The 16,618-nt window shown below is 47.4% G+C and overlaps 2 protein-coding genes, 1 long non-coding RNA gene and 1 other non-coding gene across 6 annotated transcripts in view; 3 read left to right on the top strand and 1 right to left on the bottom strand.

The window, feature by feature from the left end:
- Positions 1–5,354, top strand: part of PIGQ (phosphatidylinositol glycan anchor biosynthesis class Q) — a 57,830-nt gene extending 52,476 nt beyond the window's left edge. The window contains exon 12 of one of the 2 annotated variants that reach the window (XM_053276566.1): positions 4,673–5,354. In XM_053276566.1, coding sequence (XP_053132541.1) covers positions 4,673–4,755 — 83 coding nt within the window. In that variant the 3' untranslated portion in view covers positions 4,756–5,354. The remainder of the gene's footprint in view (positions 1–4,672) is intronic. The other variant, XM_053276570.1, reaches the window with a different exon arrangement.
- TRNAT-UGU (transfer RNA threonine (anticodon UGU)) lies at positions 3,036–3,106 on the top strand. Its single transcript has one exon. It is a non-coding gene; the product is annotated as a tRNA-Thr (tRNA).
- Positions 5,355–12,376: 7,022 nt separating the features above from the next.
- LOC128336526 (uncharacterized) lies at positions 12,377–13,836 on the bottom strand. The gene is made up of 2 exons (XR_008311993.1): positions 13,504–13,836; positions 12,377–12,998 (listed from the first exon to the last, which is right to left on the bottom strand). It is a non-coding gene; the product is annotated as an uncharacterized LOC128336526 (long non-coding RNA).
- A 29-nt stretch (positions 13,837–13,865) lies between these two features.
- The window catches only part of RAB40C (RAB40C, member RAS oncogene family), a 42,876-nt gene continuing 40,123 nt past the window's right edge, over positions 13,866–16,618 (top strand). The window contains exon 1 of one of the 2 annotated variants that reach the window (XM_053276345.1): positions 13,866–14,020. The gene's annotated coding sequence lies outside the window, so the exon portion shown is untranslated. Of the gene's footprint in view, positions 14,021–16,077; positions 16,218–16,618 lie in introns of those variants that run through there. The other variant, XM_053276346.1, reaches the window with a different exon arrangement.

Genomic DNA, 16,618 nt, shown 5'->3' with positions numbered 1-16,618 from the left:
TTTCTGGATTAAGGATGTTCCCCATGTTTACAACTGCGGGTTGTAATTTGCTCAATTAGTGGTAATGAGCCTTGGAAGGGACTTGTTGGATGTTTCGGAGTTTCTTCAGATGCAGATCGGGGCTGTGTGACATCTTTTCCTTGAGTGCATCAATCCCTTTCTCTTAACCACAAGATTTCCTGGAGTGGAGAGGCTTCCTGTTGGGTCTAGGAGCTGGCAAACCTTATAGGGTAGCTTCAGACCTTCTGGAGACAGGAACCTAGGAAGCGGCCATATACTGAATCCGGCCATTGATCTATCTAGCTCAGTATTGTCTTCACAGACTGGCAGCAGCTTCTCCAAGGTTGCAGGCAAGAATCTCTCTCAGCCCTATCTTGGAGATGCTGCCAGGGAGGGAACTGGGAACCTTCTGCTCTTCCCAGAGCGGCTCCATCCCCTGAGGGGAATCTCTTCCAGTGCTCACACTTCTGGCCTCCCATTCATATGCAACCAGGGTGGACCCTGCTTAGCTAAGGGAATAAGTCATGCTTGCTACCACAAGACCAGCTCTCCTCTCTGACGTTGGACTAAAACTCTCATAATCCTGGACTATTGGCCATCCCTGGCTAGAGATGATCTTGATTGTTCTGCCGCCCTGCTATAGAGACTTCATTCTTCATTCGTTTCCTTCTTCACTGTTACATAAAATCATGGTTCCCAGCCATGCGCACCCAGGTGTTGTTGGACTCCAGCTCCCATTATCCCCTGCCACAATGACAAGCATGCCTGGGGGTGATGGGAGCTGCAGTCCAACATCTGGGCACCCAGCACACTCCACAGATTGCTGCCCCAGGCAGCGCCTTGGTCCTCCTAGTGGGTGGCTGGCCCTGTGTTTGGCTTCCCAGATAGCATGTGACCCAGGCCGTCGGCACCACTCTCCAGTTGGCACCCTAGGGCAATGCTAGTTCCCCTAGCAGATAGGTCGCCCCGAGGGTCAGGATGGTGGAGTTACACGCAGCTGCCTGCCTCCCTCTTTCTCTCCTTCCATGGCTCCCATTCAGCCTCAGACCCATTGCTGCCGTCACTGCTGCCGTCACTGTCCATCACTGCTGCCGTCACTGGCCATCACTGCTGCTGTCACAATCCAGCACCACACAGACTACAACAGGCAGGGAGGTGGTGACTCCTCAGCTTAGTGGGGCCCAGGCAGGTGGCGGTGGTAGCGGGTTGGAACTGCCCACATACCTAGCCGCTGGCCACCAGCAACTTTGCTACACCAGTGGTGTGTGTACACACACACACACACACACACACACACACACACACACAGATGATTACACTGCCTCCGTTTCCAGTGACTCTTTTTGCGGGGTCAAATATACCGATTGCAGTTTGCGGGTGTCGGTTCCCAGACCTGCTGTGTGGAAGATCTGCCTCTCTGAAGCAAGCCACCATCTGGAAATACGGCTCTGCCTCCATTCGGCTAGGATCGGATCGGTGACAAATCCGCCCTGTAGACAATGGATTTGGGCTAATCCTTTTAGAGCTGTGCAGCCCCCTAATTAGGCTCCTGAGCTGGGCTGCCTTTGCCACACTGAACAATTACCCGGGTTTCAAAAGCTTCCTTTGCCAGGAAGACAAGTGTGATGCGGAACTGAGAGAGAAAACTCTCTCTCTCTCTCTCTCATCAGTATGTTATTCAGGATAGTTTAACTTGCCACTTTGCGGGCATTGGGTTAAGGCAGCTGTTTAGCTTCGGTTTCCACGGGCAGAAGGGTTCCCATCAAGGGAGGAGAGCTGCCTGGTCTATGGGAGAAGAGCTGGCCTTGTGGCAGCAAGCATGAATGGTCCCCTTTGCTAAGCAGGGTCCACCCTGGTTTGCATTTGGATGGGAGACTGGGGAGGGAATAGATTTCTTTTTGTCTTCTTCTTGCTGTAGCCATAAAAACAATTCTTGCGTGGGAGCGAGTACACTTCTGGGTTGCTTGGAAAAAAGAGACGCTTTGCCGACTCAGGAAGCTGGCTGGCATGCTTTTGCACGGATGCTGTATTCCCACCCAGAAGCCTTTGCCGCACTTCTGGTGCTGGCTTCTCCTCCTCCTCTCGCCCATTTTGGGGCCGCTTCAAAGCAGAACAAAATCCGAGGGTCAGGCCCTCTTCGTTCAGCTCTGCAAAGCTCACACAACAGTCTGGGCCTGGTAATTGCCGGATGGAGAAAGGTTCCCACTGCTAAAAACAACACCCTTGCTGTGAAATGGCTGTATGCTTGAAGAGCATTCTGGATATTGAGATGCAAATGAGCAGGCTGGAACACAGGCTAAGAAATAATTACATTTCTTTCCTGGGCAGTGGAGAGTTTTACGGGTGCAGTGGCTAGAGTTGCCAACTCTGACTAAAGCTATTCATGAAGATTCCTCTGCCCCCCCCCATATCCCCCCCCCTTTCACAATAAAGTAAAGTTGTGCCGCCCAGTTGGTGTCGACTCCAGGCGACCACAGAGCCCTGTGGTTTTTCTTTGGTAGAATACAGGAGGGGGTTACCATTGCCTCCTCCCATGCAGTCTGAGATGATGCCTTTCAACATCTTCCTGTATCACTGCTGCCCGATATAGGTGTTTCCCATTGACTGGGGAAAATACCAACAGGGATTCAAACCGATTCAATTCGAGCCTCTGAGTACCAGTTGCAGAGGAGTAACAGCAGGAGAGAGGGCATGCCCTCAACTCCTACCTGTGGCTTCCAGCGGCATCTGGTGGGCCACTGTGTGAAACAGGATGCTGGACTTGATGGGCCTTGGGCCTGATCCAGCAGGGCTGTTCCTATGTTCTTATGACAACCTCTTGCTCCCTAGGCAAATTACTTCCAATAACAAGCCATTAAAACTCTTCCAGATGGCTTTCAGTATTCACCTGGGGATTGATGATGATCCCTCGGGATTTTTTTTAGGCCAGTCCAGGAAAGGACCACATTGAGCTGAGAAAACAGACAGGGCATCTACTTTCCTGGGCTGCACCTGTAGCAAACCCAGTGTTTAACTGCCCTGTGCCTCCATTGGAAGAGCTGTAGCTCAGTGGTAGAGCATTTGCTTTGTACGCAGAAGGCCCCAGGTTCAATCCCTGGCAGCATCTCCAGTTAGAGCACTTTTCCACACAATGCATAATCAACTTGTGGAACTCTCTGCCACAAGATGTGGTGACAGCCAACAACCTGGATGGCTTTTAGAGGGGTTTGGATCACTTCATGGGGGAGAGGTCTATCAACAGCTACTAGTTGGAGGGTTATAGGCCACCTTCTGTTTAAGAAGCCTCTAAATGCCAGTTGCAGGGGAGCAACAGCAGGAGAGAGGGCATGCCCTCATCCACCTCTTGCCTGTGGGCTTCACAAAGGCACCTGGTGGACCACTGTGTGAAGCAGGATTCTGGTCTAGATGGGCATTGGGCCTGATCCAGCAGGGCTGTTCTTATGTTCTTATCCAACTGAAACCCTGCTGCCAGTTAGTGCTAAGCTCGATGGACCGATGCTCTGACATAGAATGTACGGATGTGAACAAAACCGGTTTTCTGGTTCAGTTCTAATTAGAACTGAACTTGAACCAGTTTGACTGGTTTGGGTTCTAAACTGTTAGAATCGGCCTGTAGTTTGGTTCAAATTAGGACCCCCCTAGAACTGGTTCTAAAAAGTTCTCCATAGGGAATAATGGGGCTTGAACCAGCCTATTATTCCCTATGGGGTATGTGGCAGGCCCCCAGGGGTGCCAACTACCACCCAAGTCCCAAAGCAATTGATCAATGGGGCAATTTTTAATGATTTTAAAAATATTTTTAAAGTGTTATTATTTGTCCCATAGGGAATAATGGGGATAAGATTCTTTTTTGTCCCATAGATTCTACATAGTAAAACCCCATGTAGGCTCTATGTGCCATCAGAGAATCCAATACTATTGACATCAGAGAATCCACATATGATGGATTCTCTGATGGCACATAGATTCTACATAGGGACTCATTACGTAGAAAAAAATGGGCCTAAAAAATGGGCCAGAGGCCTGATGCCAGACTACCTGTTTGAGCAACAAGCAGGAGGGAGGATTAGGGCCTCATCATGCACTCATTCACTACACACACACGCAAAATTTTAAGCATACCACAGCCAGCCAGGAAAATACATAAATATTATTTTTAAACAGAATTTAAAAAATAGAGCAGGTGGGAAAGCAGGAGTCAGTCAAACCTCTCTCTGAAGACCACCAGTCCCAGACTGCAAGGCAAGGCGACCAAAGCAGCAGCAGACACAAACAGCAGAGACAGAGATTCGAAGCCACAAAGTGGTCTTTAAATATACTTTGAAAAACCCTCCTTGGAGTACCCCCCTGTCTCTCCCCCCTGGCCAATGGGGTGACAGGTATCCCTGAGTGACACACCTTCAAAGCCACTCAAAGAGCCAGACACGTTGTTGATAACTGTATTACAAAGATCCTCTGAAGCTGTTTATGACTGTAAATGCTTAACACTTGATTGAAGGTGGTTCCGTGGACTGGATCTCCCTGGATCAATAGCTCTGCTGCTGCTGCTATCTGTGTTACAAAGATCCTCCGAAGATGTTTATGATTGTAAATGCTTAACACTGCAAATGCCAGGCCCTTTAACTCAGCTTCCAACATTTCCTTCTCTCTCCTCTTTTCTGTCGTCATTAAGTGAATGACTTGTCTGCCATCCAAGAATGCCTGCCCAGATACTACTGTGCAACTGACAAGGCAGATCGCAATATTTCATCCTGAGGAAGGAACTAAATCCTGTCTGGTCCTCAGACTGAAATGCACTGAGATCAGTGGTGCTTGCTTCCAAATAACCCTACTGAGGATGGGGCCGTAAAGCCTTCCACAGAAAGAGTCATAAAGCCATTCTGTGCTTCACGTGGGATGAAGTAATAGATTGAGGCTGTCATTACGTATTGCAAGAAGCACAAGGGGAGTTTGCTGGAAAACGTCACATTCAGCTGCGCCTTCTCCCAGTCTGCCTCTTTCTGTGGACTAGGAGACATCCTGCTGCAGGCCTGTGTTAAGAACCCTACCAAGGAGCTGCATTTAATCCAGTTTAATACATCTATTACGTTACTAGCTCCTATGCGGAGCTTGAATCAGTAGCTGAAGCTCAACAAGCAACAGACCCCCTCCATTATATGTCCTCTAATGTCATTACAAAGCAGATGCATATAGTCATGATGTACCAGTAAGGAGAAGCAGGTGCAGTTCTTTCTGCTGCGGGGCACTCTCTGCCTCCTTCTGTCTTTGCTTCTCTGACACATAAACAGCCTCTGCTGATCTATGATCCTCTAGCTTCTTTCTCCACACTTCCAGTGGACAGTCCGCTATGGAGTCCCGTCCCCCATCCGCACTCCAAGCACCGTGTAAGTTTATCTGAATAAAATTCTTGTCCAGCATATTGTTTGTTTAATGTTTTAACCCTTTTAATACACGGTTTTAAAAATATTTGGAAAACCTCCAAAAGGTATGAGAGGTGTTCATGACTGACACAGAGGCCAACCAATCAGGGCTGTGCACAGCCCTGTGCCAAGAAGCAGAAAGGTGGTTCAGTGATTGGCACAGAGGCCAACCAATCAGGGCTGTGCACAGCCCTTTCACCAAGAAACAGTACAGTGGTTTTGTGACTGGCTGTTGTCATTCAGCACTGTGCAAATCCATTTTCTGCAAATCCATTTTCTGCAGAAATCCATTCTGAAATGTGTTCAGAATAAACCTGTTATTCTGAACACATTTCCCCTAAGCTTGGTCTGGGGTGGGGGGTGCAGTGGGGGGTGGGGGTAGGGGAGGAACGTTGCAAGTGTGTCCAAATGCAGTGAGTGTGCTTCCCCTGTGGGCTCTACCACTAAAAGGAAGTACTCCTGTACACACCCTAAATGTTTCTCTTTCTTCACCAATGCCAGCCAATGATGTGGAACAAAAGTAAGAGATAAATACACACCTTAATGACATTGGGATACACTGATATTGGGATGTAGTTGTACTACACATTATGAAGAGGAGTTGTTGGCCAGAGTCTCTCAATTTGTCTGACACATATTTTGACCCAAAGGTGGAAGATCTCTGGACTATACTTTGTCAGACTAAAAATGGGGGTGGTGCATCTTAAAAGCCCTTAATGGCTTAAGGCCAAGATACATGAAGGATTGCTTACTCCCACATAGCTCTTCCTAGCCCGTGTAATCATGTAGAGCAGGGTGTCATAAATCTGTCAGGCTAGCTAGACAAAGCGCAACAGGGACAGAAGCAGCACAGCAAAATTCAACAGGACTCAATTCTCCAAACCAGGTCCAGTCCAAGTCAGTCCAAAATCCAACAGAATCCAAAGTGAAATTCACAGGCAAGGTCAACACAGTCCAGGGTCCAAACACGGTCAAGGCAATACAGGAACACAGCTGATTAGCACGCAAGAAACTGTTTTTGCTATCAGCAGGGAAGGCATGTTACAGGCATCTTAAATAGGCTGAGCACCCCGCTGCTGTTAATTAAGAGTTGCTGTCTGAATCAGTGGCTTTGCCTGTTGTTATACGCATGCGTCTTCTTAGCTCTTGCTGTCTCTTGGATCGGCGCCTCTCCACAGCTGAGACTGGTCGCGTCTCCTCCACAAGAACTGCCTCACCCGGCTCTAACTCATCTTCAACTCCCTATGCGTCAGACCCACTCTCCTTTGCCACCTCTGGTCTTGCCCACCCTCCTCTGCTGTCAGCTCTGTCTCTATCTCCAGCTCTTTCTCAGAGTCTTCCAGCATGCCCATGACACAGGGTTCCAACCAGTGGAACTCCAGATGTTGCTAAACTAGGTCATCTGGGTCATCTCAAAGAGACCATAATACCCCCTGTATTAAAAGAACTACATTGGCTACCAATATGTTACCAGGCAAAATACAAGGTGCTAGTTATAACCTATAAAGCCCTAAACAGCTTTGATTGATTGATTGATTGAGTGAGTGAGTGAGTGAGTGCCGTCAAGTCGGTGTTGACTCTTAGCGACCACATAGATAGATTCTCTCCAGGATGATCTGTCTTCAACTTGGCCTTTAAGGTCTCTCAGTGGTGCATTCATTGCTGTCGTAATTGAGTTCATCCACCTTGCTGCTGGTCATCCTCTTCTCAAGGGAGCTGCATCTTCACATAATTTGTCCAAAGTATGATAATTTGAGCCTGGTGAAAATTTGTGCCACAAGTGAAAATTCTGGTTTGATTTGTTCTAGGATCCATGGGTTTGTTTTCCTGGCTGTCCATGGTCTCCTCAAAAGTCTTCTCCAGCGCCAAAGTTCAAAATCGCCGTCAATGCTTTTTATAACTTGCTTCTTCAAAGTCCAGCTTTCGCATCCATAGAGTGTCACAGGAAAAACCATTGTCCAAACGATTCTAATCTTTGTAGGTATAGACACGTCACGACATCTAAATATCCTTTCCAAGGCCTTCATTGCAACCCTACCAAGTGCCTAAACAGCTTTGGCCTGGGGTATTTAAGAGAACCTCTTCTCCACTATGAGCCCCATCACCCTTTGAGATCATCCGGAGAGGTCTGTCCGCGGTTGCCACCGGCTGATCTGGTGGCTACTCAGGAACAGGCCTTCTCTGTTGCTGTCCCGAGACTCTGAAATGTGCCTCCCCATCTCTGGCAGCTTTTTAAAAGTCTTTTAAGACACATTTATTCACCCAAGCTTTTAACTAGAATTGTGGTTTAAACTGTTTTGATGTTTTAATTCTTGTTTTAATTTGTTATATGTCGTGAACTGCTCAGAGACGCAAGTTTGGGGCAGTGTACAAACACAATAAAACAAAAAGAAAAGAAAAGTAAATAAATCTGAAAGCTCAATCAATTTCCTGAATTTAATAAATCACCATATCAAGAACAGGGCTTTGCTGGTATGCCAGGTTACTAAATGCAGGGAGCTCTTTTTTGGAGAAAGCCTTCCAAAATATGACGCACATGCACCCCACCGTCCAGTCTGAATTGGTATAGGCCAGAATTCAACCACCTGCCTGGCTTTTTATAATGTGTAGATTAGCTGAGAGCACAAGACAAGCAACATATACTTACTGCCGCCCTCCAAAGTGCTCATTACCCACTTCCCTGCTGTGTCACTGTGACAGCCGGTAGGCATGAGACTTCTCTGCAGTTTCATCTACCAAGCTAAATTATACTAACAGAAGTCCAGGAATGTGACGGTACTACAGTCTGCATTCAGACTGCAATTTCACTGCCTGGCCTGCTGCAATTTTGGGTGAGGCCTGCAACAGATTTGGAGGCTTGCGGTCTATGCCACGCTTATTTGGGAGTGAGCCCCAATGAATCCAGCAGGACTTACTTCTGAATACACAGGCAGAGGACAGGGCTGCAAGATCTAACCTACCTCACAGGGCTGTTGTGAGGATAAATATGACCATGTACCCCTGTACTCTGGGCTCCTTGGAGGAAGAGCGGGCTATAAATGTGAGGATTAATTAATTAATTAATTAATTAATAATGTATCTATCTAATTTGTACACCGCTCCAAACTTTCCTCTCTGGGCGGTTAACCATAGCATAAAACAAGTTAAAAACATATACAAAAACAAAAAGCAATTTAAAAATAAACCAGAAATTAAAACCTAAAAATTTAGGAAGCCGAGAAAGCTTGAGCGAAAAGAGGGGTTCTCAGGTGTTTTTTGAAAATTGCCACAGCAAATGGAATATAGTGGCTGTTCTCCCTCGCCCCTGCCCCAAATAATATGCAGGGATCCAGATTAGGCCTATGGCAAATGTTGATATGTGAACATGTTTGGCATGAAATGAATGCGCCTTTCCCCACTTGGATATAACCACTTTTGCTGCTGTGTGTAGCCGACTAACAAGTGTGACCCAACAGGGAACTGTTTCCATGCTGTTTTGTTTTTTTAAAGCAAGGGCAATCAAAATCCCAGCTGATCAGGGAGTCTGTTTTATTAGCCTACAAATAAAGGGAGTAGGAGTCAATACGACCACAGCGTGTCACCGTGCAGCCAATCAGATCTGGCTCAGATCTTGCCAATGTCATGAAGCCCTGGGTGGCCAGAAGGGAAGAGTCTAGACTGGGAGCATCTCAGCAGTATAACTGGGGTTTGTTATAGGGGGAGTTCCGAAACCACCGTTTCCTGGTCTGGATGTCACAGGAAACTTGGCTTAACAAACCAGACCATTCTATTTTCCATTTAGTGGGTTCACGAGAGTAGGAGGGAGGCTATAGGCTTCTTGTCACATTCATGGAGGCCATTCACACAACCAAAAGCTGTGTTCTGCCCAGGTTTGGGAGTTCTCTGTGCTCCCAATTTTCGGTTGTGTGGAAGCAAGGTAAGAGGAAAACCTGGGTAGAAGGGATTGTGTGGAAGCAAGACAGGAGGAAAGCCGGATCTTTCTCCTCCCTTGCTTCCACACAACCCCTTCTACTGTCTTAGCTTGAAGAATACTTCCTTAAGACAGTCACAACCCCTTCTGCTGCTGAGGGGGAGAACGGTCTAGAAATCTGTAGTTTTCTCACCAGCCGTTTCACACCTTTGTGTTTCTGAAGGGGAAGGGCTTTGACACATTCAGTCTCTTGGAGTGGGGGTCACCTCCCCCCACCATAACAAAGAGAGAGAGAGAGAGAGAGAGAGAGAGAGAGAGAGAGAGAGAGAGAGAGAGAGAGAGTGTGTGTGTGTGTGTGTGTGTGTGTGTGTGTGTGTGTGTGTGAGAGAGAGAGAGAGAGAGAGTGTGTGTGTGTGTGAGAGAGAGAGAGAGAGAGAGAGAGAATTAGCCTGAGGAATGGAGGGGGAAATTGTGCACCGAATCTGTTAATCTGCTGATCCTCGTATGTGTGCACGCCCACACAGAGCCACACAATAAATTCTCACCATTGGAACCAACCTACTCCATGATCTCTTTCCTTCCTCATATGAGGTAAGAGACCCACATCATTCACAGCCCACACTCCCGTCTTTGGTACTCTTTTTTCTCTCACCACACTCAGGCAGAGGCTCAGGAGACACTCAGCGCACACCCAGGACACACTGCAACATTTCATCGTGGGTGCATCCTTGCAAAAATCTAAACCAAACCAGCAAACACAAAGCCATATCGCAGGAGCCAATGCCAGCCACACAGTACAGCCGTGCCAAAGAAGATGTTTTGACATTCAGCATCCAAATGGATCCAGTCTTATCAATGCAATTATCCAGTCCCAGTTCCAGAGGGAGAGAGAGAGGGAGAGAGAAGGGGAAAGGGAAGTGTGGTGACCCATTTAGGAAACCTGGTGCTCATAATTACCCATAACAACCCGCTGCAATTTTTTGTTCGGGGAATTGGCTGCCTGTGCTCAAAAAGACGTCAGGCCTGCACTTTTGAGGATCACTAATGATTTAATGATGCTCCTGAACTGCAGGTTGGCATTTGGATGCAAGCTGAACTTTTAAAGGTCAAACAACACTTTTAGTTCCCTCCCTGCTTGATGCCTTTCCTTTGTCGTCGTCCTCGATCACATTTCACACTTTTAATATTTGCAATACCAGTTGCAAGGGAGCCACAGCAGGAGAGAGGGCATGCACATACCTCTTGCCTGTGGGTTTCTCAGAGGCATCTGGTGGGCCACTGTGTGAAACAGGATGCTGGACTAGATGGGCCTTGGGCCTGATCCAGCAGGGCTGTTCTTATGATGCTGTGCTGGGGATGGATGGAGCCGGTTGCTCTCCCCTGCTCAATAATCACCACTCTTAAAAGGCACCCCTTTGCTTGGTTAGCAGGGGGCAGAGCAATCCCGGAGATTTCATTGGCTTGATATTGTGAAAATATTGTGTGGGGAATATCTAGGAATAGCTTCAGTCAGAGTTGGCAGCCCTAGACGATGCAACCTTGACGATGCCCTGAGCTCCTGAACCTCCCATTTCAGAAGTTATAACTACTGATGCCAGGGAATGTTCAAATGCAAATACATACTTGTGAAAGAACAGTGAAACTCTTGTCCTTCAAATGCTTTTAAAACACAGACATGGCCTATAGGTGTCTATTTCAAGCCAAACTTTCCTGTTTCCCTTAATGGTGTATTTTTTATGCATTGCATCATGTACAATTTGTTCTCTGTCCGGACAAAACTGTTTGTAGAATCTGTCTTAGGAATGCAAACTTTAAAGATGCAAGAAACTCATAATCCTGTGCACACTTCCTTGGAGGTGCCCGGAGCACACTGGGAGGAGAGCTGGTCTTGCGTTAAAGATAAAGTGTGCCATCGAGTTGGTGCTGACTCCTGGCGTCTAGAGCCCCGTGGTTATCTTGGGTAGAGTACAGGAGGGGTTTACCATTGCCATCTTCCTCGCAGCATGAAATGATGCCTTTCAGCATCTTCCTATATCGCTGCTGCCTGATATAGGAGTTTCCCATAGTCTGGGAAACATACTAGCGGGGATTCAAACCGGCAACCTCAGGCTTGCTAACCAAGTCATTTCTCTGCTGTGCCATTAGGTGGCTCCTCTGGTTTTGTGTTAGTTAGCAAGCATGAATTGTCCCTTTTACTAAGCAGGGTCTGTCCTGGTTTGCATCTGAATAGGAGACCCCATGTGAGTACTGTAAGATATTCCCCTGAGGATATGAGGCCGACATGAGCCGAGCGTCTGCCTGCTTGCATGCAGAAGTTTCCAAGTTCTCTCCCTGGCATCTCCAAGGTAGGGCTGGGAGAGATTCATGCCTGCAGCCTTGGAGAAGCCGCTGACAATCTGTATTGACAACACTGTTCCCTCTAAGAGGGATCCCCAGATGTTGTTGAGTACAGCTCCCAGAATCCCCAGCTGCAATGGCTTTTACTTGGGGATTATGGGAGTTGTAGTCAACTACATCTGGGAATCCCTGTTAGAGAGAACACTGGTTGACAATACTGAGCTAGATGGACCAATGGTCTGACCCAGTTGAAGGGAGCTTTCTATATTCTCCACTGACATTATGGTGGGCATGCTATCAGTATGGCCCCTTCCTTATCATGTCTGCTGGGCTGCGTATCATCCACACCTGTTCAAAGTGGTTTACATAGCAGAGAATAAATGGGCCTCTGTTCCAAGTGGTTCACAATCCTAAAAATTAAAATACCCACACTCACTCCATAGCAGCAACAATGTAGTATAATGTCAGACAGGACCTTTTTGGAGATGGCCCCTTAGTTTGGTACACCCTTCTGGAGCAGCTTTGCCGGGCTTCCTCTCATAGGGTTTTTAATGCATATTAAAATCTCTTTAGGGAGACCTTTTAGTGTTTTTTATCCACTGTTTTTATCTGCTTAGTTGTGTTAATTTTCCTGTAACTTTTACGTTTTGCCCCCCCCCCCGCCCCCACCGCTTTAGCTTCTTTTCTGGTAAAGAATAAATAATAAACAATAAATAAATGTATTGTTTATTAAAAATAATAAATTCAGATTAATAAATTTAATCTGTATCTGCTCGGTTTTAATTAGGTTCCGGTTTTTAAGCCCAGTTTTGTTCTCCTTTTAGTCCTTTATCCTCTTATTTTTGTGCCTATTATTGTGATTTATTATTTTTGTGAGCCACCCGAAGTAGCACTGTGCCAGAGGGGCAGGATATAAATATTTTAAATTTTAAAACTATGACACTCCAGTCTTCTTTCATAAATATGTCAGGAGAATGTCATGTCAAACAGGGAGTAAAATATTATTCTAGCCTAAGAGGGAGGGGTGGTTCTTCTGTTTGGCAGAGCTGTGTAATATGAAGCAAGGGTTCCCGTGCTCCCCACTGAGGCCAGGATGCTCTGTAATAAAAGTCAATCCTTTTAAATGAGGGATAGCTTTGAAAATGAGGGACATCTGGCAACTCTACAGGGGAATCTCCTCTGCAACAATCATCATCTTTTGTCCAGGCGGTCTGGTTGCAACCCGTGTGCACAGCCAGATTTTCAGCCCAAGATCTCTGCTCCGCAGCTGCTCTCTCTGCAAAACATCCAGAGACCTGGTTTGGCCATAATCTTTTGGTTTCTTTACTTTTCTGGAAAAGAAAAGGAGGGAAAAAATCCAGTTATTCTACACGGCAATGCGTCATAAGCACCAGCCAAAAGCCAATAACAAAAACAAGTCCAAGCCAATGTTATTTATTCAGCAATGTGATTCACCTAATGGTTTAAAGTGTAAATTCATCGGCAGGCTGACGCACTGTTTCTAATAGATTCCGTAGGGGTTCAGCGAGTCTGTTGCAACCATTTCAGCTACAGCTGCAATTCTGTGCATACTTATGAAGCAAGCCTCATAGACACAGTAGGGTTTACTTTTGAGTAAACATGCACAGGCATGCACTGTCAGGTTACAATCCCATGCATTGCACGCTTACCTAGGAGTATGTTCCACAAAATACAGAAAGGAAGGGCTTACTTCCGAGTAAACTGCACGGTCAGGTTGCAATTCCATGCACCCTTACCTAGGAGTAGGCTCCATGGGGCTTACTAAAGTGTGTCTACCAGGCATGCCCTGCAGGCTGCAATCCTGTGCACACTTACCTAGGTTTAGCGCCATCGCATAGATCGCATAGATCTTATGCATACATATGTATGAATACACGAAAGTCTTCACCGAGTGTGCGGGTCTCGTTTTCGGGGCAGAGGGAGTCGCCTACACACACTACAGCTCCCAGCATGCCTCGCGCGCTAGCGTCGGCAGACCAGTGCGGCGCGCGGCCTGCTGCTGGGACGCACACTCCTTCGCGCAGCTGCCTTAAAAGGGAAGCGAGGCCGGGCTTTAAACCCCTCCCCGCCCCCGCCTCCCGGCTCGTGATTGGGCGCCGGCAGGACGGGGCGGGCAGGACAGAGCCCGAGCCACAGGGAAGGGGGCGGGCGCTGCGCGGAGTGACGAGGGCGGCAGCCTATGGCGTCGCTGGGCGGGCGGCCCGTCAGGGGAGGCCTGGGGCGCTCGCCTTCTTGTCCCCTGCGCGGCTGAAGAACGGAGTCGGAGGTGGCCGCGACGACGACAGCAGCGGCCAGTGGCGAGTCGCCTCAGCGGATTGTTGGCCGAACGACGGTGAGTCTCCGGGGTGGGCCCTCTCCGCCTGCCTCGCTCCCTCCCGCCGCTGCTTTCACCCCGTAACCGGGCTGTCGACGCCGCCCCCCTTTCTGTGGGGAGCGAAGAGCGGCGTCCCCCTTTTCCTCCTCGGCCCCTTGTGGAGCCCCGCGTCGCCTCAGCCCCTGTACTGCTCCTCCGCGGCGGATCAGGAGCCCCCCAGGCCTTGCTCCTGCCTTCCCTCGCTCGGACCCCTCTGCCTAGCCCTTCCGCGCACTCCTCGACTCGCGTCCTGCAGGCGGATTCACACGTGCACGCATCTCGCGCAGGTACCTCGTCGGGCGGGGCGGGGGCTCCCACGGGCCCGCCAGTCCCCGTGTTTTTTTAAAAAAAAAAAAACAAATAAAGCATTTAAATTTTTTGTGTGTGTGCGTGCATGTGGTTTCCCTGCATGCAGAGTGGTAATAAATATTATTGTCATTGATAATAATTTAATGTCACTATAAGTTGATGTGCCGGCGACGCAGTGCGCCTGTCAACACCAACGCTCAACAAAAAGACCTTTTATTGTCTCTTTTGTTGACCTTTTAATTTTTTATTGAGCTTCTATGCACACACAAAAAAACCCTAAAAGTTGGTAAACATAAATGTCATTTAATAATAGATAACAACTTGTTATGGGGTGGCTAAGAGTTTATTATTATTATTATTATCATTATCATTATTATTAATGGTCCCTGGGAATCGAATTATTAACTTTTAAAATGTCATAAGCTGCTCTGAGCTTATGGGAAAGAGCAGGATATCAATCTAACTGCTAAACAAATAAGTAAATAAACAATATTGCACTAACAACATCTTAAGCACCTTTACTCATGGGCTTACTGACCTGGAAGCCCCCACATCATGACCCTGACTCCCAGGTTAACAGGCATATGGTTGCTGGGGTACTTGCATGTGTGAATGTGTCTCATTCCCTGCCCCCCCCCCAAAAAAACCCTACACATTTTTGATGAAGTAGGTTGGCTCAGGCCCTGGTGATAAAAGTTGTTGTTCTTTTGTGAGCTGCTAAAGACTCTGTGGTGTGTGTGTGTGTTTGCTTTTGCCCTGGGCAGGGGATGCCAGCAGATGGTAAAGTGCTGCCTTGTGGTGCATGAACTGGGAAGCCCATTTCAGATGTGCAGATTGCACCTTGCAGTTGTGGTGGAGTGATGGACCTGCATGTCTGAACTTGTCCTCGGAGGCTGAGAGAGGATAGTAACAGCCATTATTCTCGCTGCCACCTCCCAGGCATTCGCCTCCTTTTCTTTACCTCACTTGTGCTTCCCCCCACACTCAGCCCACGTATGTGCTCTGGCTTATACTATTATTATTGGTCTTATTCTTCCTTTTAACATATTTCTTAGGCCCAGGTGCTGCTTAACCTATACTTTCTGGTATGATCTGCCTCAGAGGCCTTTCTCTGGATGTCCCCACCTTCTTCTGGATTGTCACTTCTGACTCTGTGGCACTAGATTTTACCCTGAATTCCTACTTGTTGACAGATATATGGGGTGGTGGTAAATAAAACCCATTGTCTTAACCTCCTTGTTACTGCATAGAAAAGGGTGGCTAAAGTGCAGAGAAGGCAACTCATCTGTTGACATTGTCCCTCTGTCTGCTCTTCCACTTAGTCCGATTCCCATTACCCTTAGTGCCCTGCAGTGCTTTTCCTGCTGTTTCCCCCATTTCTGAATTTTGCCCCTGTGTCCTTATTTCTGTGGTCTGACATCTTGGACCTTGCTTTGGTGTTACACTCCTCCCCCTCATTCTTTCTAGTCACTGTGGCTGTGCACCTTTGTACATACCTGTGTGTGTGCGTGCGCTCCACCTCTCCCTTTTATGTTTCTGGGACCTCTCCCTAGCATGATACACACAAGATCACACCCTTCTTCACTCTACCTCCTCTTGCTCTGCTTGCAGTAGTTGGTGTGGATTATAATTTCACAACTCCCAGTAAAGCTGCACTGAAAGTTTGGGAACAACTTCCCCGTAACCATTCTTGAGCCTTCTCGATAATTATGAAAGGGCAGGTGGAGATGATTTGGTTAATGTGAATGAGTTCCCCCTTGAATTCTCACTACTACTAGAATCACCCTCTTCTAACCTGATTAGGGGCCTTGGATGGAGTGTGAGGAAAGGAAGAGAGCTCAGCTGCCTTTGGAAGAGAGAGAGAAGGGTAGGTGGAGCAAGGAAATGGATAATGAAATGGGAATATCAATATTGCTGAGATGCCTTATGCATTCTAATTAGCCAGTATTGATCTAGGAAGTTAAATCTAACTTCTCTCTTAACATATTTGCTCCAGCCAGGGAGGGTTCTCAAGAGATAGGAATATATGGATTGAGAAAAGAGCTGCGGGAGAGTTATATAGGAAATTTGCTATTTGCTTCTCTGTTTCTCTGTACACAAACTGCAGTGTTGCGTTGCAGTGTTGATTGGGAGGAACCCAATCTATTGATCAGGGAACAATCTCTTTCTTCACCAGGGAGTGGCTGTACCCAGCAGGTACCTTTGTGTAGTTCATATCAGAGGCAAACCCTTTTAGGATAGATGAACATCTCTGTAAAAATTTACAAC

This window comes from Hemicordylus capensis, chromosome 13 (genome assembly GCF_027244095.1).
Source record: "Hemicordylus capensis ecotype Gifberg chromosome 13, rHemCap1.1.pri, whole genome shotgun sequence".
Taxonomy (NCBI): domain Eukaryota; kingdom Metazoa; phylum Chordata; class Lepidosauria; order Squamata; family Cordylidae; genus Hemicordylus; species Hemicordylus capensis.
This window is presented reverse-complemented; position numbering and strand designations above follow the sequence as displayed.